Here is a 22,683-nt window from a genome sequence, read left to right on the forward strand (position 1 = left end):
CCTTAGACCCTCTGTCCTTAGACCCTCTGTCCTTAGACCCTCTGTCCTTAGACCCTCACATCGTACAAGGAAACGCTTCCAGAGAAACCCCACAGTTTAAATTGGAACATGGGAGAAACCTCAGGGAGAGCAACAGAGGAGGGATCCCTCTCCCAGGACGGACAGACGTGCAATAGATGCCGTGTGGAAATCAAAGAGATAATACATTTACAACATAGGTAGACCATCAGGTTTCATAGAGCCAAAACATTTCAAGTGCTACTCAATTGGCTTTAGATTAGCCAGTCCTAGTATATAAGTGCTTTGTTAGTAATTCTATCGCTCGAAGTGGAGTCGAAAGAGATGAGTTTTCAGTCTGCGCCGGAAGATGTGTAAGCTTTAAGTGCTCGAGTTGACTGCTTGAACTAGCTCGCAGGCTTCGCCCCATGTGCATTACTGTCACAGAGACAAGTACACTAATGAGAGAAAAGGTGTCTCCCATAAATAAAGAGGTGGATAACAGTGGGAACTGTACATTAATATGAATGATTCCATATGAGAAAACAGTTATCAGCAAAAAGTAAACACAAACATTGAATAATTATCTTTAAATGACAAGGTATGGGTCGTCTATAAGAAATCTATAGTCTTCATCACTAAATTCATCCTCAACGTGTGATTGTTTTTCCAGTTGCAGATACAAAATTCGAGGCACCACATAAACGCAATTATAAACAGTGTTTTTCCTGATAAACTACAAAGTGTTTTGGAGCAGTGAAGACCTCTAGAAGTGTTTGGAGAATCCACCAATGGTTTTCAAACCTAAAATACATGCAACTGGAATCTGGTCAGAAACTGAACCTACTCACTGACCGAGAGAACACCAGAGATAAGTGCACTGTACACACACACACACACACACACACACACACACACACACACACACACACACACACACACACACACACACACACACACACACACACACACACACACACACACACACACACACACACACACACACACACACACACACACACACACACACACACACACACACACACACACACACACACACACACACACACACGCACACGCACACACACACACGATCCTGAGCACCTCTTTTCACATATGCAGTCTTTTAACATATAGAAGTATTGTTTTGTTTTAACACATTTCCCCAGAGCCCTGTTCGATGGAATAAAAATAAATCTCCTCTAACAACACCACCCATCATTTTATGATAACTGGATACTATTTAACAGTATTCACAACAACTACTTCAAGCATTCATTTATTACTTAGTTAGCGATTTTAGATGTCTTGCTTGAAGTTATGAATTCACCGCTCAGTGCCGCAGTGCCAACAATATGTGCGGTTAAAATAAGCGTCATTATAGGAGCTATGTGCGTTATCGTCTGTAAAAACAAACGCTATGGATACTGCTGTGTTTCAAAGTGTCTTTTAAAACCGGACCGACTTGTATTATGTAAATGCCTCCCTCTAGTGTCCGAAAGAAGAATGACACTGAGCAGTACAATTGGGTAACATGTAGATAAAAAAAGAATTGTCCGACCGCCCGGCCCCCTTCGGTACCGGCCCTCCGGGAAAACTCCCGGTATTCCCAATGGCCAGTCCGCCCATGATTTCACACACAGTAAGTACTTCCCTCTGACTGAACATGATGATGCAGATATTGATTATAAAAAGGTCAGAGGGTTCAGTTTCATGTCATTCATGCAACCCACACCTGCAATACTATACCAGGTGATATTAGACAAGATGACTGACCATTTATGAGTAAAAGCAACAAAAAAAAAAAAAGTATTATAACCTCAATATTTTGTCAGATAACCAGCAAAAAACATATCTCCTCAAGATGTTATGGCTGGAAGGCCTGAAATTTGTAACTAAATTATGGTTATAAAAATATGAAAAACATTTTACTGCAGCTCCAGAAAACTCATGACAAACGTTGCTTTGGTGCAAAACAGATATTTATTAAAAGGAAAAGACCATAATAAATAATACACATCCATCGCCCCGTTGTTCAGGAGGATCCAGGACGCTGTCAGGAGTAAACGTTTTATCTCTACTATTTCTTTTTATTTCCTCTCCTCTTGCTTCTCCTTCTGTTTCTCGTCTTCCTGTCGCTCACGGCCAAATTCAACCACCAAAGGTTTCCCTAGCAACCGGTATCCATGGACCAACTGCAAAGCCTTCTGGGCCGTTTCAGCGTCTGCCAAAAGGAAAACACACACATACAGATCTGATGTTTAAAGAAAAGCACACAGCTTAGTTTATTCATGTCTGTCAGCGTGTGTGTGTGTGTGTGTGTGTGTGTGTGTGCTTGTGTGTGTGTGTGTGTCAGAATCAGTTTTTTTAAAGTAGGTTTACACATGAGAGGAACTTGTTTTAGTGTAAATGGTGCATTCAAAGACACACAAAGAAGCTCATTTTTAAAGAAAGGAGCAAAACACAGTGTTGAAGCTCAAGCAGGAAGCCTGGCTCTGCATTCATCCACCCTCCAGCTGCTTTAATCAGCTCATGATGGGCGTTCTCTTTTGCCCAATCACATTTCACCACGATCTCCAGCAGCCAATCATCGAGCTGCAGTCAAATTGTTCTCCTCTGTCCTGCAGTCAGCTGTGATTTCAGGTGATTATGCTGCCCTATCAAATCCAGAGCTTCAGCATCCTCTTCATCCCTCTTCCTCATCAAATCCAGATCTCCATCACCCTCTTCATCCCTCTTCATCATCAAATCCAGATCTTCATCATCCTCTTCATCATCAAATCCAGAGCTTCAGTATCCTCTTCATCCCTCTTCCTCATCAAATCCAGATCTTCATCATCCTCTTCATCCCTCTTCATCATCAAATCCAGATCTTCATCATCCCCTTCATCCCTCTTCCTCATCAAATCCAGATCTTCATCATCCTCAAATCCAGATCTTCATCATCCTCTTCATCCCTCTTCCTCATCAAATCCAGATCTTCATCATCCTCTTCATCCCTCTTCCTCATCAAATCCAGATCTTCATCATCCTCTTCCTCATCAAATCCAGATCTTCATCATCCTCTTAATCCCTCTTCCTCGTCAAATCCAGATCTTCATCATCCTCTTCATCCCTCTTCCTCATCAAATCCAGATCTTCATCATCCCCTTCATCCCTCTTCCTCCTAAATATGGGGTATGGACTGCTACTTGGAGAGACCCCAGTTCACCTCCTGGGCCCTGCGGTGGTGCCCTTGAGCAAGGCACCGGACAATCTCCCGTATATTGTTGTTATTTCCATGCAAATAAATAGGAACAATCTTGTAACAAATAAAAAATAAAGACAATATCTACATGTAAGAATAAAATTTATTAAATATGACAAATACTATATTCAAAGTGGAGAGCTGTGCAGATTTAAAAAGAGGTAGTGTGGAGCAGAAATGTGAAACAGAGTGTAACGTCTGAATACGGGGTTAAACAGGAAGACATTTCACTTTGTTGCACATTTCTGCTCCACACTACCTCTTGCATCACATCACATGTCACTTGTTAGACGCTTTTATCCAAAGTGACTTACTCAATACCGTAGACAATCCACACAGGAGCCATTTGGGGTGAAGTGTCTCAGGGACACAACGACATGCTGACTGCAGTGGGGTTTGAACCTGTGACCCCCTGATCTGAACACCAACGCTCAATCCACTGCGCCACACGCCTCCCTCCCAAACCATAATGATGTCATAGTTTCTCACCTGGCAGAGTGATGAAGGCCTGGCCCTTCATGCGTCCTGTCAGCAGGCGGTAGAGCAGCGGGGGAGCGCTCTGCTGCTCGTACCTGGAGAACAGCGCCACCAGCTGGGCCAGCGAGGCCCGAGCACTCAGGTTCTTCACACACAGCACCTGCAGAGGAACAGAACGCTCAGTCTGTGCACGGGGAGAGGGGGAACAGAACATGTGACCCACACGCTCAAGGCTTAATATGGCTTCCCTTTTATATGTATATATTTATATTATACTCTGAATGAAACTGCTTTCTTACTTGTCTTGCACTTCTGGTTAGATGCTAACTGTCATAGCACATGTACTCTGTGCTATGACAATAAAGTTGAAGCTAATCTAATCTTTTATAGATTTTTTTTGTAATTAGGGCTGTCGGTCGATTAAAATATTTAATCGCATGATTGTCCATAGTTAATCGCGATTAATCGCAAATGAATCGCACATTTGTTATCTTTTCTAAATGTACCTTAGAGGAATATTTTTCAAGTTTTTAATACTCTTATCTGGACAAATATGCTTTATGCAAATGTTTATTATCATTTGAACAATGAGAAATATTCTCATGAATATTAAACACAACAACCTCTGAACATTACAAATATTAGCCTCAATTCAACCTGGAACCTCTCTCATACAATAATACAATACAGTGTGTGTGTGTGTGTGTCTGTGTCTGTCTGTGTGTGTCTCTGTGTGTGTGTGTGTGTGTGTGTGTGTGTGTGTGTGTGTGTGTGTGTGTGTGTGTGTGTGTGTGTGTGTGTGTGTGTGTGTGAGATCGTTGGAGCTATGTGCAACTCAAGGCATATTCTCAAACGGGAGCTGCCTGGACGCTGCAATCATGTTGCACTATCCGTGCTGAGTGTGCTGACTTTTCCCACAATGTCCCACTGTCTGGCTGCCTGCATTAAGTCAAGTGCTCGGCGCAGTTGTCGGTGAAATGTCGCGCCTCTGTTTTCATTTAAACAGCTCCTTATATACGTTAGCGCAGCTAGCTAGCACCAGATGCTAACAACAACAATACACGTAAAGTCTCTCTCTCGCGCCACACAGATACACACACCCTCCCGGTCCTCCCGATGGCCAGTCGGTGCCTGCCGGTGAGCGTGAAAGTGTGGTCTGCCGCAAGCGGACGGCAGGAGCGGGGCTGTCAGCATCAGCTTGTAGATGGTATTTTAAACTCGATGCGCTCTGAAACTACGGGGCGGCCGAGGACAAAAAATACACATACGTTAATCGCGTTAAAATAATTACTGGCGTTATTTTTTTTTTGCGTTAACGCGTTATTAACGCATTAACTTGATAGCCCTAACTTTAATAGGAACGCCCTTTCACTATTAGGTCTAGGCTACAGAAAAAATATTCACAAAAATCGGTATAGTACATACTTAAAGGGGACCTATCATGCAAAATGCACTTTTGTACGTCTTTTATACATGAACATGTGTCCCCGGTGTGTCAGGGAACTCACCAAGTGTCAGAAAACACAACCCTCTCTTTTCCTCCATACCCAAATCTCTAAAAACGGGGCTGCAACGGAGCTGATACAGACGTTAATTTTTCTAACGTCAGAAAAGGGGTGCTCCGTCTACATGGGCAACTAATCTGAAACAAATACCATAATGAAATTAATCCACAAATGATAATTGTTATAACTTAAATGTTATACCTGGAAACACAAATAGAATAGATTATGTTTCAAACATATTTTATGATCAATTATGACGCCCAGATCATCCACACGTTCATACCCTCTCTGTATTTAAACACCCTTTATTATATATATTTTATTTGGTCATTGATTAGCTATGACCTTATCATCTTCTAAGTGTGTGCAATATTACAAACAACCTATTCATAAGCTCTGTTTGAGGCTGCAGCTCTCTGTGCGTAGGAAAATGTGATTAAAGTTCAGAACAATCATCATCCGTTTCTCCTGACAGTTTACGAGTCCACATCCCGCAGATCTCTGAGGTTTTGAAATCACTGCGAGTTGATGCATTTCCTTTTAATGACTCATTTTATGAACACTCAGCGCCCCTATGAACATTAAAACTGTTTCTGCTCGCTGTAATCATTTCTTCTGTTCATGCTGGCCACCAGGAGATCCATTATAAAAGAAAATTCTATGTGAGTGATGGCGACACATCCACAGCTATAATCCAAAATGCTAGTAAAATATGAGAAATACGAGAGTTCAGGTGTGCGAATAAGTCTTATTAAGTGCATATTTTCCAAAGCTACATATCGTATAGCTGCAAAGGAGAGACCCCAACACAACAAGGATTTTTTACTAAACCAATGTTACTTTGGCACCTGACAGGTTCTCTGTGTTTTGTCTTTATATTTTTGTTGTAAATTCTTGTATTTTCCATTTTTTTTTCTTATGTTATTGTAGTGTGCTTTTATTACACGTACAGCACTTTGGCTCGACCAAAAATCATTTTTAAATGTGCTTTATAAATAACATTTGATTTGACTTGATGCTTTAGATAAGTACTTCCAACCTTTTTCAACTCAGGGCTAGGGCTGAACGATTAATCGATTGAAATGATGCGATTATCAAATCGCAAAGCCTGCGATTTTTTTTAACATTTTTTTATTCTTGTGTGTCAGTCATCCACACCAATCAGAAGTGCTGTGCTCCACATGTACCAGCCATTGTTAACCACTCAGAAGTGGCCCATGATAGAAGGTGATAGACAGATTGATCCAATCACTTGCCAAGTGCTTTTGAAAGTGCCTGCCCTTTCCAAATGGCTTCCAATGGAGCTCTCTTAGATGGTTTGGTGAAACAAACCATCTGAGTCAGGTTAGTAATGCTCCATCACATGTTTCTATTACAGGGTGAATCTTAAACTGAAGCTTGACTTTAAAGCAACCCAACAGAAGTTTCATGTAAGTTTAGTTCTTTCACTCGTAGCTCTGGCTGCGCGGGTGCTAGAGACGGGAGCATGTTGATACGACCTTCCTAGCCGGAGTTATGGCCGAATTTTACAATAAACTTCCATTTGGTCGCTTAAAAACAAATATCGCAATTCGAATCGCAATATTTGTCAGAAAAATTGCAATTAGACTTTTTCCCAAAATCGTGCAGCCCTACTCAGGGCCCACTTAAGAATCACACTTTTTTCGCGGCCAACAATACGGGGAGGCTAAATAAGGTTCCGATTGGTCAATTCAGAACATGTGACACGTTGTTAATCCAGTAGAACAGACCATTGATAAGGACTGTAATGACCGTTGCTAAGGAGGATCAAGAAAGAGAAAGGAAAAGAGGTTAAAATAAAAATAAATCTTAATAATGAAATGTTTCCACACAAGTCATAATGTTTTGCGGCAAATATTGAATTTACATTTACACCCTTAAATATTTTATTTGGGCTTTTAGATGAAGAGCGCACACAGTTAACAAATACAACTATTCTTCTGGCTAAAATACATATTTTTAAAAGTCAATCATGGAGTAATTTTAATTTAAGGAGTTGAAGAGTAGATTAAAAATACAATTTATTTTGAAAAAAATGATTGCCACAAAAAAATCAAAGGGTGGCTAAAAAAAAAAAAAAAAAGTCCTCTACTGATGATTTTGTGCTCCATTAATTATATTGGAAGCACATTAGGGATAGACCTTTTCATGACCGGTATGAATCAAATAAATAATTAAAGCCAAATCTATTACAAAGAGTCACAAAATGTTGCTTTAAACAGACTAGCACTATTCATTCAACACTAAACGTTGAATGGCTTTCCCCACAGGAATAACATTAAGAGACACTTGGCTGAATTGAGGTGGGATTTAAAATGAAAGTATAAACTCTGCTTTTAAATGAACACACCACACTTTGAAGTGAAGGCATGTCTGTTCTGGCAGCCATATTGGAATCATACAATACCTGGGAAACAGTTGAGAGCATCTCTAAACTGGGTGTGTTAAAAACTGTGTGTATATCTGGACTGGTTTCGACTGAGGACTAATATTAACACAATGATACATTAGTTTGTATTTGGGTTTTAAAATGAAATGGTGTCCAACCCATAGGGCTGAACGATTAATCGATTTTAAATAGAAATCGCGATTTGAAATGATGCAATTATCATCTGATTTTTGTTTTTGTTCTTCTTGTGTGTCAGTCATCCACACCAGTGGTTCTCAAATGGGGATACGCGGACCCCTAGGGGTACGTTGGAGTACTGCAGGGATTCGTGAGATTTATTTTATGTTAATGAAAAAAACTACATAAGTAATGCATTCAAACAAACTACTAATAGTAGATTAACTATTTTATTCAAAGGTTTACTTCTGGATAATAAAATGGGAAAAGTAAACGGGGTGCTCTCTTTTCCTCTCCCTCTCCTGACAGCCCGTCAGTCTCGTGCAGCTCGCTGAACCTGTAATAAGTGACCCGACACAGTAAAGAATAAATATATGTATAACTAGTTTAGCTAGTTCCAGAGTAGATGAACTAGCTAAGTGTGTTAGGTCTAACTGTGTATTTCATTTTGCTCCACTCACCGGTCCGTCACAGCAGCGGAGCTTTGATCGTGCAGAGCTGCGTGTTCTCCGTCAGCAGCAGCTGATCTGATCTCTGATCTCTGATCTCTCTCTCTCTAATGTCGTCTCAGTGTTGCATGATGTTAAATTGGTTTGCCATGAACTTAGTGATGGAAACATTTGAAATGTAGCATTTAAGTTTTTCTCAGTTACAATGTTGTTGTTTTAACAAGTCAGACACTGATGGTGCAGCGCTGTGCTGTACCTCTTTATATCGGCTTTTCCCCCCTAACAAATCGTTTTTGCGCTAATCAGGGGGTACTTGGCATTATTGAAAAGAGTTTGAGAACCACTGATCCACACCAATCAGAAGTGCTGTGCTCCACATGCACCAGTCATTGTTAACCAATCAGAAATGGCCTATGATGGAAGGTGATAGACAGATTGATCCAATCACCTGCCAAGTCTTTTTGAAATATTTTTCCAAATGGCTTCCAATGGAGCTTTCCTAGATGGTTTGGTGAAACCATCTGAGTCAGGTTAGTAATGCTCCATCACATGTTTCTATTACAGGGTGAGTCTTAAACTGAAGCTTGACTTTAAAGCAACCCAACAGAAGATTCATGTAAGTTTGGTTTTTTCACTCGTAGCTCGGGCTGCGGGGGTGCTAGAGACGGGAGCACGTTGATACGACCTTCCTAGCCGGAGTTATGGCCGCATTTTACAATAAACTTCCGTTGGGTCGCTTAAAAACAAATATCGCAATTTGAATCGCAATATCTGTCAAAGAAATTGCAATTACATTATTTCCCCAAATCGTGCAGCCCTACCAACCCATCTATTAGAAACGTATAGTTTACACAGTACTTCCAATTTCTAATTTGTTGGTGTAAAAATGAACATAATTAATATAAGAAACGGAGTCATACACTTTAGCCTAGGCCTTTTAATCCAGAATACATGTACAGTGGCTTGTCACTATTCAAAAGGGATGCCTTATTATTGCTTATTATACATTTTGTGTATATTAGTTGTATTAGATCAAAACAACACAACTAATCTAAACTCTTAGTGTGTTGCAGGTGTATAGTGGGTACCTTGGAGGGTTTCCCCGGCTGGTAGTTCCTGAACCTCGGGATGTTCTGGATCCCTTCTTCAGATTCACGGTTCTTCAGGATTTCTTCCTCTGAGATGGTCTGGATCTCCCCTCTGACGGTCAGCGGTCCCCCCGACCTCGCTTTCAGACTGCCGATTGGCTGGCTGATGTTTACCCGTGGAGGAGCAGCAGCTGCTGGAGAGTCCTCCTGAGCCAGATGCTGCTCCGCAGGCTCTGAACTCCACTCTGACTGAACTGAGACACTTTTATCACTCTGCAGTTCTGAAATATAGTCAGAGGCTTTGTGTGATTGGTTGCTGTCTCTGTTTGAGTCCTGTGAATGGCTGTTGTCTCTGTGTGAGTCCTGTGAATGGTTGCTGTCTCTGTGTGAGTCCTGTGAATGGTTGCTGTCTCTGTGTGAGTCCTGTGAATGGCTGTTGTCTCTGCGTGAGCCCTGTGATTGGTTGCTGTCTCTGTCTGAGTCCTGTGATTGGTTGCTGTCTCGGTGTGAGTCCTGTGATTGGTTTCTGTCTCTGTGTGAGTCCTGTGATTGGTCAGGTGTATTTCTGTGTGAGTCCTGTGATTGGTCAGGTGTGTTTCTGTGTGTAGACAGGTGTGCTGCTGTTTCTCTCTCCTGTGGTGAAGCGTGTTTTCTGTTCCTGCTGAGGACGTCTCTGTAGAGAGAGTCCATCGGGTTGGAGGACGGCGCCCCCTGCTGGCTCTCTGGGTTTTCTTCATCTGTGTGACAGAAAATATATAAGCAGGTGAGATCTTCTGCGACTGAGGGGACATTGAGATGCTGTTTTGAATTTACTTATTTATCCTCCTGTATATATACATATACATATTAATATATACATATACATATATATATTAATATATACATATATATATATATACTATACTTCACTCATTCCAATTTCTTTTAAAAGGAAATTATTTATTTTTTATAGAAGCATTTCAAAAGGTTTGAACATGAAAGCAATGATTCCAATTATATTATAAGTACACCCACTTGTTAAATTACTCACTGGCAGTTGCATGAAGAACAGATTTAAGAAAATGGCTGTCATTAAAGCTGGGAAGGTAGTAATTACAATTGTACCTTTCTAGAAAATATCTTTCAGAATTGGCAATAAGAAAGATGAGATCAGCTCAGAGGAGGAAGAGGTATTCAGAAATGGAAGTTAAGAAAAACATCAATAAAAGTAAAAAATATAAGCATCAACGGTACTCATTATGCAGAATGCCCATTTCAGGATCATTCAGTATATAATTGTATTTTATTATAATTGTTGCAGTAAGTGTTCATTAACTTTTTGTTGCATCTCATAGCTTCAACCCTAATTATATCATCATTTGAAGAAGCTAAAAGTGACAAAATAAATGTAGTGGAGTAGAAAGCACAATATTTACATTAAACATAATGTAGAGTAAAAGTATAAAGCGAAATAAATGTGAAATACTCAGGTCCCTTAAAATTGTGCTACAGTACTTGATTAAATCTTTTTTTTTTTTACTTTCCATCGCTGCATCTACTCTACTGATCAGAGTTTTTAAACTGCTCTGGATAAAAAAAAATCTGTAAACAACAAAAATGTGATATTTAATGTGTCTATTTTAACAAGTTGTTAGCATGTGGAGGTAAAAAGCTTGTAATAAACCATTCTCACCTCTGACTGTTATTTTGTAACTTCCCCTCTCTGTTACGAAACTTACTTCCGCCTAAACACACTATAACAAGCAAGTCTAGTTTATGTGTCTCCAGCGTACCTCTGTGGTAGAGTGCAGCGAGGAAGCCCAGGCGGTCGGTTCCCTGGAAGAGCGCCCGCTCGATCTCCATCTCCCGGCGGGACAGCGGGCGGCTGGAGGCGAAGCGCTGCGGGCGGGACATCAGCTCCTCCCGGGCCTCCATCTTATCCGTGATCACCTGCAGGCGCTGCTGCTTCGCTCCGGGGGCCGCACACACCCCGTGGACCTGAGTGGGCACCGAGCGGGGTCAGATGTTAGATCGTGGGATGGCGTTTATATAAAGATTCAAGATTCAAGGCCTTTATTGTCATAGCTACAGTGTAGCTATGACAATCTGAGGTCACAGTCTCCTCCAACAGAGCAACGAAATAAAATAGTGCAAGTAAATACAATAACATTGAATATTATAGAAATAGTGCAAGAATAGTCTATATACAATTATAAAACAGACAAGTCAAATCAAGCAATCTGATTGGTTCTTAGCCGTGATATAATGAACGTATATCACGGGTAGAATTGTAGTTACTTTTCACAACAAGTCAGTATCCCTCCGCGTTGGAGAAAAGCTACAACCGTTACAACTGTTACATCACGCCCATTATGAAAGTAACTAAATTGGTTTCAAATTACAGAACATCATGTATGTGTTGCTTCTTTGGGGCTTGTTTTCATAGACCTGGTTGCTTATTTCTCTCAAATCTGGCAACAGAGTGGGCGCAGTGTCTAATAGTAGCAGTAAGCTAACGAGTACTGAAAGCTTTATTTTGTTTTGATCCAATGCTGCACAACTGAACTGATCCAATGCTGCTGTGAAAGAAAGAAGCTATATCCATGTTGGATAGAATATCCAATTTAAATAAAAAAAATAACCTTAAGGGACAACTTGAATGCTTTTTTTCTTTTTTTTCTCTTAATGCATTGCATAAAGATCGGATCGGGAAAAATCGGTATCGGCAAATTGTCAAAATCAAATGATCGGAATCGGATCGGGAGCAAAAAAAGGTGATCGGGACATCCCTACTATTTACTAATACAAACTATTTAGAGTGTGTATTTTTCTTTCATATTGCCACACCGTTTTATAAAAGCAATAGCTAAGGGGGTTGAACCACGCCCCTTAGCTGTGATATAATGAGCATATACCTCGGCCTGTCGTGAGCTATTGCTTAAGTAATTGTAATATTGGTATATATAAGTTGCAAACAGATGAATGTTATGGATGTTCGTTCAAAAGGTTAGGTGTTGAAAGTATGTAGGTCAGTGTTTCCTCAGGTGTTACAGCGAGAAAGGAGCCAGGTTTATGTTGTTGTATATATTAGGTCTTTTCCAACAGGAATACATTGGATGTCTCATTTGTTGCTTGAATATTGATCATAACAATCATCTGTCATTATTCCACAGAAGGAAATGATGTATGTGTGTGGTGTTCATTTCTCAATAGCAGTGAATAAAGTTTATATAGTGAAGGCAAAAACTTGATTAAATGGAATTTAAACCAAGAGGAAATGTTTATGATAGTCCTGTTATTTTATTGTTAAAATGAGAGAGACAGCATAAGTGGTTCATTTCACAAGAGTTGAGGGAAATGTATTTTTTTGCTGTTTCTCGGAAGGGAAATATTACAACTTAAAAATAAAAGTGAAATGAATTTTGTTCCTTTCATAAGGCAATATGGTTTAAATTGAGTTCCTCTAAAAGGTTAACGTTTTTATATTATTGCCTGATTATTCTAGTATCATTTTAGTTTCAGTTTCAGTTCAAGTCTGCTATGAACAAGACTTTTTTAAGACCCTTTCCATACATTTTAAGACCTCATCTCCACTTGGAGTTCTAACCGGTTACCTTGGCGACACACTTGACCTCACATTGACTATATACAGTATTGATTGTCCTTCCTCCTTATCTTCCAACCATTTAGACGCAAACTTGCATTTCCCCATAACGATGTTGCTTAGCAACCGGCGTAAACGGACCTTCGCACGCTATCAAGCAGTGAGCGTGCGATGTCCTGTTCAGATGACGTCAAATCCAACGGGATGCCATAAATAAACTACACAGAATCACACTACACACCTACGCAATGATTACATTCAGGCAGACTGTAGAATACAACCTCTTTGGACAATTTATATACTTATTGAAAACAAGATACAAAATGTAATACCTTGGAAAATGCCGTTTAATACTTTTTAAGACCCTGCGGACCCCCTGAGAACCACAGGAAATCGGGGAACAAACCCCAAACAGGGCGGTGAATCGGACCCAGCAGGTTTTACCTTCTCTGCCTCCAGAGGTTCGTCTCGGCGCTGCCACAGCTGGATCTCGGTGTCAGTGAGGCCGAGCTCCCGCAGGCCGGCCAGCTCCTTCTCCCCGTCCTGCAGGGCCTGGAACTGGGAGAGGCTCCTCACGCCGGCTGCCTGCTGCCCAAACGGCCGGTAGAGCGACGCCGGGGCGAAACACTTCCTCTTGGCGACACATCTGTAGGAGAGAAGTTGTTTCAGTGCTGACGATGTTTCAAGGTTTCAAGGTTTCAAGGCTTCAAGGCTTAGCTACAGTGTAGTTATGACAATGACAATTTTAGGTCACAGGCTCCTCCAACAGAATAGAAACAGTGCAGAATAGTCTACACAGTAATTGGAATATTGATATATGAGTTTCAAACAGATGAATGTTATGTATGTTCTTCCATAGGGGGGTCAAATTTACTGAAAGTTACTTTTCGATGAAATAAACATCTGCATGCCTTCATTCTTTCTTTCCTAACGTTGTTATCAATTTGTTTTAAAGCTCAATAAATAACAAAGAAGACCTTTGACAGGCACTTTTCTCATTTTGTCTGGAAGATTTAAACTTTAACCGACATGTTGACCGGCAAAAACAATTCTAACGGAAACTCTGGTTTCAGTACAGATACCCAAAACAGCTGGAGTCACATGTACAAAGTCACATATTCTAGCGTTGTTTCTGACTCTTTACGATCATATTTTACTGATAAAAACACGGCTGTGTAAGAACAGGTTGTCCCGGGGTTTGTGTAAAAGAAAATCCTCCACATTGCTTTGTGGGAAGAAAACATAACAGAGCAATTGATGGATGCTTCTTTCTTCAAAGCAGTAAAGAGAGCGTGGGGTTTCTTTTTATATAGAGCTCAGGTGGGAATAAAACGGGAAACTGCTCACTTAATTTTCCCACTGAGCTACACAGCTTTTATTAAACACAGCAAATTGATTTTTTACTGTCAATGTGTGACAATAAAATCGTCTTATAAAAATGTGCACAGTCATGATCTGCTATCAAGAGACAGACGTTCACTACAGGGTATGGTGCTTGTTAGTGTGGTAGTGGAGAATCTTCTGCACCATGTCACTGACAGTACTCGTTAAGGGGATGCATTGCAGTATATTTTTGTCTTTTGAATTTGTCCCAACCCCAGTAGTTGCACTATAACAAGAATAGAACTTTCTGAAAGTACACTGAATGTGGCCATAGGACTGAATACATTTTTGAGAAAATAAATGTTGTCCACAGGTTTTTGATCAAGCTATCTTAATTAAAATATTTGCACAGACATGACTGACTGACTTTAATCTTGATAAAGCCACTTGCTTACACAACAGAACTCCCAACTACTAAAAGAGATAAACAAACAATATAAAGACTAATGATTGGATTGTATATGAACTTTCGATGCATATAATAATGCTGTATTGTTTTTTAAACAGACCGGTCCATGTCGACATCGGTGTGGAGCTGCTGCAGCAGGAGGCTGTGCAGCTGCCTCTGGCCCTCCGTCTCCTGCTCCTCCAGCAGCGGGCCATCCTCACACAGCTGCCGGCTCACTCTGAGAGAGAGAGAGAGAGAGAGAGAGAGAGAGAGAGAGAGAGAGAGAGAGAGAGAGAGAGAGAGAGAGAGAGAGAGAAGAGAGAAATTATGAGCGTTAGTGGCCACAGGTGCGAAAGAGCTACTGGAAGCCGAATCTCGGGGACCGGAGAAAGTGGAGCAATATTCTCGCCACGCCAAGCAACAGCCTAGAACAACCTCAACCTATACAAGTGACCACGTAAGCCATGCTACTGATGCTAGACAGGTCTGCAGTGCATGCACAATAAACAGCAACATACACATTAATGTAAATAAACAGCCAAATAATGGATCAACGCTCTCTGTCTAATATGTTCGCAAGCTGTTAGTGTTGCTGATCTAATATTATATCTTGATGCATTTTCTTGCCATTAAATCATTCTGTAGAGAACTCCACTGTTTGACCCCATCACTAAAAAACTGCTTTAAAGATAATCTGTCCATATGATGCTTTCATTAAATGTATTTTTATGGTCCTCCTTGTCCTTAAAACATTTTTTTAATTATGTTTGGGTAACACTCTGCTTTTTGCTCTGTGCATAACTATGAATGTCTGTAACTCAATTAAAAAAATAATGTACTATTGCTAACTTAATAACAAGTATATTGCTTAAATCCACTTTAGGGTGGATATATCTGTTTTAAAAAATGGGTTTCATATTGCTCATGTAAGTGATATTAGTATACAAATAAAAAAATACATATACCCTGTCATCGTAATATGCCTTATTGACAGACTGTATATGTTGGAATATCATATTCTTAGATACCTATGTATTTCGTTCATTGTCACATGCTAAAATCTCAATGTAGTCCAGTGTAGACAGTGAATCTTTACTATCCTCTTATCGATTAGCATTAGCCGTGTGGTAAACTGAGACTACCAGGGGCAAACTGAGCGATGCAGAGGTGAGGAATACGGTCTATGCGTAAGCTTTGAGTCTAAAGTATAGATGAATAGAAACACAATAGTCCTGTTCAACATATTTTAAGATACAATCTTGTAAAACCTATTGCTGCTACAGAGATTAGCTTACGTTAGCTTAACTGGCTCTAGCTATCTCCATGACAACAACCGTGCCTGCCGTAGATCAGACGTAAAAGCAACGTAACACCTTTAAACTGGTATTTTCTCCCAAAGCAAGGACACCACACGTTAATTAAAATTACACAATTGTAATGAAATGACTGGTAAATGATACTGATAACTTGTAGTTGTGTTTACCTTCGCATGCTTCCGCCGTGTTATTTCTGCTTCCGGTCTGTGGACTCATGGGAAGTGTAGTTAAATCCCCCACCTGAGTAATAATGAACTACTGTATATTATAGTCTCATGGATACAGATAGGCAACACATTATTCCACAGCTTAGCTTTTGACAGAAAATAGATCAATGTGTACATTATGTCTGAAACTTTAATGGTGATAATAACAATTGTATGGCAATGTGAGTATCTTTTTTTTCAGCTGTTTCGCTTAATGCTTCTCTCTGTTGAAATCCACATCAGATCAAACATGCTGCTGCATATATTTGTTGATGTTATTCGAATAATTCCTTCCAAATAATTATGACTTCCACTGTACCACACCCTTCTTCATTGAAAAGGGTGTGGTTATACCTCCATCATCATCACATTAGCTGCATTCCCTTGTCATTCATTCAGATGTGCCTTATGTTTTATTATAAGAAGTAATGCTGCAAAGCCTTGCTGGGTATACTGACTATACACCGCTCCACCCTCCCCACCCAGCTCAAGTGTCCTCAATTAGCCTGCTGGGTGACGTCAGTAAGGTGACATGGGTGCTTCTCTCTCCACCATCTCTGAGCAATAAGTAGCAACATGGCTTTAACAGATGTGGATGAGATCCTGTGCTGTTTTGCATGCAATTAAAATTCCCTATGCATTATCTGCGCGGTTCTGCAGCGGCTGCTCGTCCCCTCGCCTGCCCGCCTGCCTGCAGCCGGTGTCGGGTCGCCGGCAGCCTCCTCTCTGCTCCTCTGCAGGGCTGCAGGGCTGCGCAGCTCCTGACTGACAGAGAGATGAGGGGTGGGGACGCAGGGTGGGGTCACAAGCAGGGAGAGGCGGAGGAGGAAAAGGCAGAGAGAGAGAGCCCAGCCCTTGAATGCACGGCAACAACACGCCGTCAGAGAGAGGGAGAGACACACCGAGAGACTGGCTGTTTTTTGGGGGGAGCAAAGGGAGCCTTCGACGCTGCGGATATGAACTGAAAAGAGCGCACAAGAAGAGGGAGCGTGTATCTATATATCCCACATTTACTGTTAAGGTGGAAACTAATCCCCCCCCAAAACCCTGCTCTCTCCCTATCACAGCTCTTATTCAGATAGAGCTACACCCAAAAGCCCCGACCGACCCCCTCCTGCTGCTCCACCCCTCCGCCGCTGCACCGCTCCGGCAACCGAGATGCACACGGAGACCCGTAACAAGAAAGTAAGTGCACGTTATTGACTTTGCCCTGGTCAATGAATACAAAAAAAATTAAACAAATCCATCTTTGTGGAAGCAGTTGTCAGCTCAACATGTGCCACATATGAATGTCAGTGTGTAATTACATGTGTATTCTCGCAGGTAGGCAGTTTATTTTGCAATTAGTGGAAGAGTTTTGTAACAATGCATTGTAACATCATGTTCAGAGCACTGTCATCTCCACAGGTTACACGGAAACCTGTCTTCTGTCCCCGCTGTGTGTGTTTCCCTCTGTGTGCGGGGTTAGTTCGGGTTCAATTTGAAATGCTGTGATCTCTAGAGGCAGGAAGGAAACGGAAGGCAGAAGCTGCAGCTTGTAGGACACCATCTTAGCTTTTAAAGGGCCAGCAGCCTCTTCTGAAATACACACGCGCGCGCACACACACACACACACACACACACACACACACACACACACACACACACACACACACACACACACACACACACACACACACACACACACACACACACACACACACACACACACACACACACACACACACACACACACACACACACACACACACACGCCTGGGAAGCAGCCAGGTGCACTGCCTCCATGCTACACTGCATGGGCCCTACTTGTGCCTTTAAATTATTTCTGCTTCAACTCAGTATGCTCATGTGTCAGTACTCAAAAGTGAATAAAATATCAGGATGTTATGGAGCAGAAAGCAAGCAACAGTATCCTGAATGCAGCTCCAGATCTGTTGTATATGTGATAGTTGGTAGGGAAGATGCTGGAGACAAGTTGCATGGTGCACATCTTCCTTGATAAAGAAGTGAACTTTGACCTGCAGGTTTGCATGGCTGACCAATGGATGTTATTGAATATTGATTGTTTGATGGATTTTAAAGTTGCGCAGTAACATAAAACACTGCATTGTCCCTCTTGTTATGTTTGTTGTGTATTCCTCGATTTCATTTCTGCTAATATTTCTGATAACCAGCATTAGCAATTTCACTGACGAACACCTAATCTTTACTTTTGGGCTACAACCAACAGGTATATTGATGATTGATTATTTATTGATTTAAAACGGTTCAACACATTTTCTAGAGTCCAAGGTCCTAAAATAGTTTCCATAAGCCTAAAATGTATTTTACAAAAATAATATTTTGAAGAGTTACAATTCAGAAAATATTTGGCGATCGATTTACAAATTGATTAATTGACAAAGGTTTGAGCCTTCAAGTTGCATTTAAACGTTGTAGCCTTCAAGCAGTTGTATAACATTGTTGACTCACTGCGGGTGATTGTGTATTTCGGAGTTAAGGTGGAACGATTGCAAAGGGTTTGTCTAACCAGCTGGTACATGTCTGGGCATGATAGCCAAGGTTGGCCCTTTAGTTTGGTCCTTATGTGCTGATTCACCTGTGCGGACACACCCTTTTAAAGTAGTTTGTTAGGTATGATAATTTAATAGATACACTTAATATATCCCTAGCAGCACTGACTTGTATCAAAGTTGGGGTTTTCACACCGATGGGCAACACTGTCTCCATCCTTTTTATTGTTTATTGATTACAGATGACAAGGGTGATGTCTACCATTAGAAATGTATTTTTGAGATGCTCAGCAGAATGAAAAAATAATACTTAGTTAGTTTTTTAGAAACCATCACTTTCAAATAGTTGAGAAACCAAAGCAAATGTATGCTGACCAAGCTACAGCTAATTAAAGCTACTATTTATAACATCACTATAACATAATCTATCCATGTGAAAAATGTAATAAGCGGTGTGAATCCAAAAAGAGACAATATTCCAGTTTGAGTGATCGACACAATACTAAGTTTAGAAAATGTATTCAATCAATTCAGGAAGTATAGGAGGCAACTTTATTACGTTACATGTCACTTGTTAGACGCTTTTATCCAAAGCGTCTTACATACTCAGTACTGTGGGCAATCCCCACAGGAGCAAGTTGGGGTGAAGCGTCTCAGGGACACAACAACATGCTGACTGCAGTGGGGTTTGAACCCCCTGATCCGTTGGTGACCCCCTAATCCGAGCAATAACGCACAACCCACTGCGCCACACGCCTCCCAACTTTATAACTAGCTTTGGCCTTATAACTGTTATGTTCTGGTGTTGAACTTGGTTGGTTAGCTATTCTATGCTAACATGGATTTGAAGAGGTGTTTTAGTTAACTAGAAGGACTCTAGGAGAGCGTGGAGCTCCGCTAAGGACAGATGTGATTCCTTTTAGTGTCAACAGAAGGGCAACATAGGTTTTGTATTCACACTGTGAATCGGTTGCTCCAAAATATGATGGTTTCTTTCTTGAACCATGCTACATCACCAAGTTTCGTAAAATAGGACCAATTCTTATCCTGCTCATAAGTCCACAAACTGAAGCGCAAAAAGTGACTTCTTTGGTGGAGACTATTACAAGAATGCTTGTCTTCTCAACATGACATTTTTCCTCCTAACTTTCACTGTTTCCCACGAGCTGCAGTAGAGCAGCCTAGCCTCCAGGTGACGGTGGATTAGCACAGCTAGTGATTAGCCTCACCCTGTTTGTCTCTACTTTAAAGTCTGTCTGAAGGGTCAAAGCACTTTGGGCTCTGGGGCAAACATGTGACTGTTCTGATCAATGAAGGCCTTTTTACTGAAAGTGGAAACCAATAGATCCGTCTGTAGCCTTGTGACTGAAGACGGTCTTTACCGCTGCTGCTGTAAAAGTTGGTAATCACAGTAAGTAGCTTTCAGCCTGCAATAAACTGTGAGGTGTTTTCAGGAACCCTCTGCACAGATATAATTAGCCTCAATTAATCCATTAGATATACTGTGGAAGGGACATTTATGACTTCTGCAGCATGTCAGTAACTCATAAACAACAACATCTGAGTCACAGGAACATGTTTGACCAATAAATTGCAGGAATTACAAAATGTTATCCTCAGGACTTAGACACAATGAGAATGTTTAAAGCAGAGCACTGGCTTTATTATTATGTCACTTTTTCCCATAGGCGCTTTCACACCGCAGTACTTTTCCCACAAAGGTTCATGAGAACTTAGTTCATCAGAACTCTTTAGTTCTGATGAACTAAGTACAGATCGCGTTCACACCGGAATAAGTCCCTGGGGGAGGATTAGGCAAATGAAGCCGCTGACGTCACTTCTTCTTCTTCTGCTTTGGGTTTACCGCAAACAACTTCACGGCGTATACTGCCGCCCAAAATCCCCGGTCGGAAGTCCACGGAGTTGGGGACTGGCTTCAGTAGAAGCTGCTGGGACTCCCAGCAGCTTCTACTGAAGCCTTCCGAGTAAATCGCCAGAACGCCGACACCTCCTCATCTCCACCGCTCCCATGTTTCATTTTGTGTTGCCATAAATTAGTCTCTCTGCGTTTCTGCGCTGCGCTAATGCTAATGCTAATAATGCTAAAGCGAGGATAGTAAAATTGCGGCTTCGGAAAAGGGGATGAAATGGTTCTCATGAACTGATTAAAGTTCCGGCCCTTTTTGGTGTGAACGCGACATTTCGGAACTAAAGTGGGAAAAGTACTTCGGTGTGAACGCGGCTCATGTCTATCTTTGCTAATAATGCAGACATTTAAGAACGAAACTCAAAGTAGCATGATTGGAAAAAAGTATTTCAAACTCAAAGAGGCTGCACTCAATTTCAAGTGTGTTAAACGTTACTGAAAATCAGTTAAAGTTCAAGTTTGTTCCCAGGAGTGAACTGAAGTGCAGGAAAAACATATTTGAGTTGTAGCCGCTCTTTTTGGTTGTCGGTCCCTCTATTTTTGGTTCAATCGTGTGTTATATTATCCTCAGGTCTATCAAAAGACCTTTACTGTGACATCTTCTTCTGAGTTGACAGCTCTAGTTTCTATAAAACCACTAACACATCACTTAATGTGTACTGGAGAAATGTGCCCCTCGAAGAGCTGATTATTGTTTATGAACAGTAAATTAGACTTTAATGGTACACCAGTCAGCCGATAATCGATAATAATTTACTCTCTGCTAATATTGTGGGTTATTATTTTGAAATATGTGGTGCACCTTGTCTCTTTAGACACAATAAATCATTTAAATATTATACAATACCAGCAGGTTAGATGGATATGATGGATCACAGAGTCACTTTTCATTATTTTATTGTTTGCTGAATGTGTAGAAAAACTCACACAGGTCTTACTTACTTTCTGTTTTTACTTCCACCTTCGACCCAGATAACTGTTTTTGAAGCTGTGGGATTGGAAATCAATTTGCTCCCATCACACTTAACGCTGTGCATTATTGGAAATGTAGTTAACTGATAGCAGCGCATTGCATCCCAGAACTGAGCATGCTCCATGGTGTGTGTGTGTGTGTGTGTGTGTGTGTGTGTGTGTGTGTGTGTGTGTGTGTGTGTGTGTGTGTGTGTGTGTGTGTGTGTGTGTGTGTGTGTGTGTGTGTGTGTGTGTGTGTGTGTGTGTGTGTGTGTGTGTGTGTGTGTGTGTGTGTGTACGTACGCGTGTGTGTGTGTCCAGGATCAGCTGGGCTGTAGAAGTGAGAGCAGGGTCAGCTGTACATTCCTGGGCAGGGCATCAGCAGGAAGGGCTCTTGAATACAAAGTCTGCCTGTGTGTGTGAGAGATGGACGTGTGTGTGTGTGTGTGTGTGTGTGTGTGTGTGTGTGTGTGTGTGTGTGTGTGTGTGTGTGTGTGTGTGTGTGTGTGTGTGTGTGTGTGTGTGTGTGTGTGTGTGTGTGTGTGTGTGTGTGTGTGTGTGTGTGTGTGTGTGTGTGTGTGTGTGTGTGTGTGTGTGTCTGTGTGTCTGTGTGTGTGTCTGTGTCTGTGTGTGTTTATAAGAGAGAGCTGTCGGCAATGATTAACTATGCGGAACACAGTTTGATCAAACTACTGAGATAGTGGAAGTTGGGTACCCTTCGATACTACACACATATTTGCACACACCCATGCACATCTTACAGAGTTGTGAGCATGCCATGGATGGGTGGAGGGGTCAGAAGTAGCCAGTGTGTCTCCCCACCCTCAACATGTCAGTTAAAAGAGCTCTCCTGTCTTTCTTCAGAAAATGAGGGGGAAACATATTTCTGACGCATTTTTTTCATATAATAAACATCTGCAAAATTCAACAGTTGTGAAGTTTCTAAAATGAAAGAAACGTAACCTGGGGTCCTGGTGGTTTTCAACACCGCTGACTACAGTTTGCCTTTTGAATCCAGTACTGTATGTTTCCTAAGTGATTTTTAATGGTAACATTTGGATGAATA

At 41.2% G+C, this 22,683-nt stretch overlaps 2 protein-coding genes across 4 annotated transcripts in view; one reads left to right on the forward strand and one right to left on the reverse strand.

Annotated features, from left to right (window-relative positions):
• Positions 1–1,961: 1,961 nt before the first annotated feature.
• On the reverse strand, positions 1,962–16,333 carry rbm41 (RNA binding motif protein 41). Of its 2 annotated transcripts, none has more exons than XM_079647159.1 (7): positions 16,188–16,333; positions 14,826–14,942; positions 13,378–13,579; positions 11,123–11,327; positions 9,351–10,087; positions 3,734–3,881; positions 1,962–2,221 (listed from the first exon to the last, which is right to left on the reverse strand). In XM_079647159.1, exons 1-7 carry the CDS (start codon positions 16,193–16,195, stop codon positions 2,088–2,090), a joined length of 1,551 nt encoding a protein of 516 aa, XP_079503285.1. In that variant the 5' UTR covers positions 16,196–16,333; the 3' UTR covers positions 1,962–2,087. The 2 variants fall into 2 exon arrangements, with proteins under 2 accessions (XP_079503285.1, XP_079503286.1); XM_079647160.1 differs by lacking the exon at positions 16,188–16,333 and adding an exon at positions 16,000–16,132.
• Positions 16,334–17,050: 717 nt separating this feature from the next.
• The window catches only part of klf8 (Kruppel like factor 8), a 69,619-nt gene continuing 63,986 nt past the window's right edge, over positions 17,051–22,683 (forward strand). The window contains exon 1 of one of the 2 annotated variants that reach the window (XM_079647162.1): positions 17,051–17,411. In XM_079647162.1, coding sequence (XP_079503288.1) covers positions 17,385–17,411 — 27 coding nt within the window. In that variant the 5' untranslated portion in view covers positions 17,051–17,384. The remainder of the gene's footprint in view (positions 17,412–22,683) is intronic. The other variant, XM_079647161.1, reaches the window with a different exon arrangement.

The sequence above is a fragment of the Notothenia rossii genome (assembly GCF_949606895.1).
Source record: "Notothenia rossii genome assembly, chromosome: 9".
Classification (NCBI taxonomy): domain Eukaryota; kingdom Metazoa; phylum Chordata; class Actinopteri; order Perciformes; family Nototheniidae; genus Notothenia; species Notothenia rossii.

Excerpts from the sequence above, each read along its gene's own strand:
- rbm41 (XM_079647159.1), bottom strand. Across the intron at positions 11,328-13,377 it reads AACCTCTGGAGGCAGAGAAG|GTCCACGGGGTGTGTGCGGC; the intron begins GTAAAACCTGCT and ends GTGCCCACTCAG. Across the intron at positions 3,882-9,350 it reads AGCCGGGGAAACCCTCCAAG|GTGCTGTGTGTGAAGAACCT; the intron begins GTACCCACTATA and ends GTTCCTCTGCAG.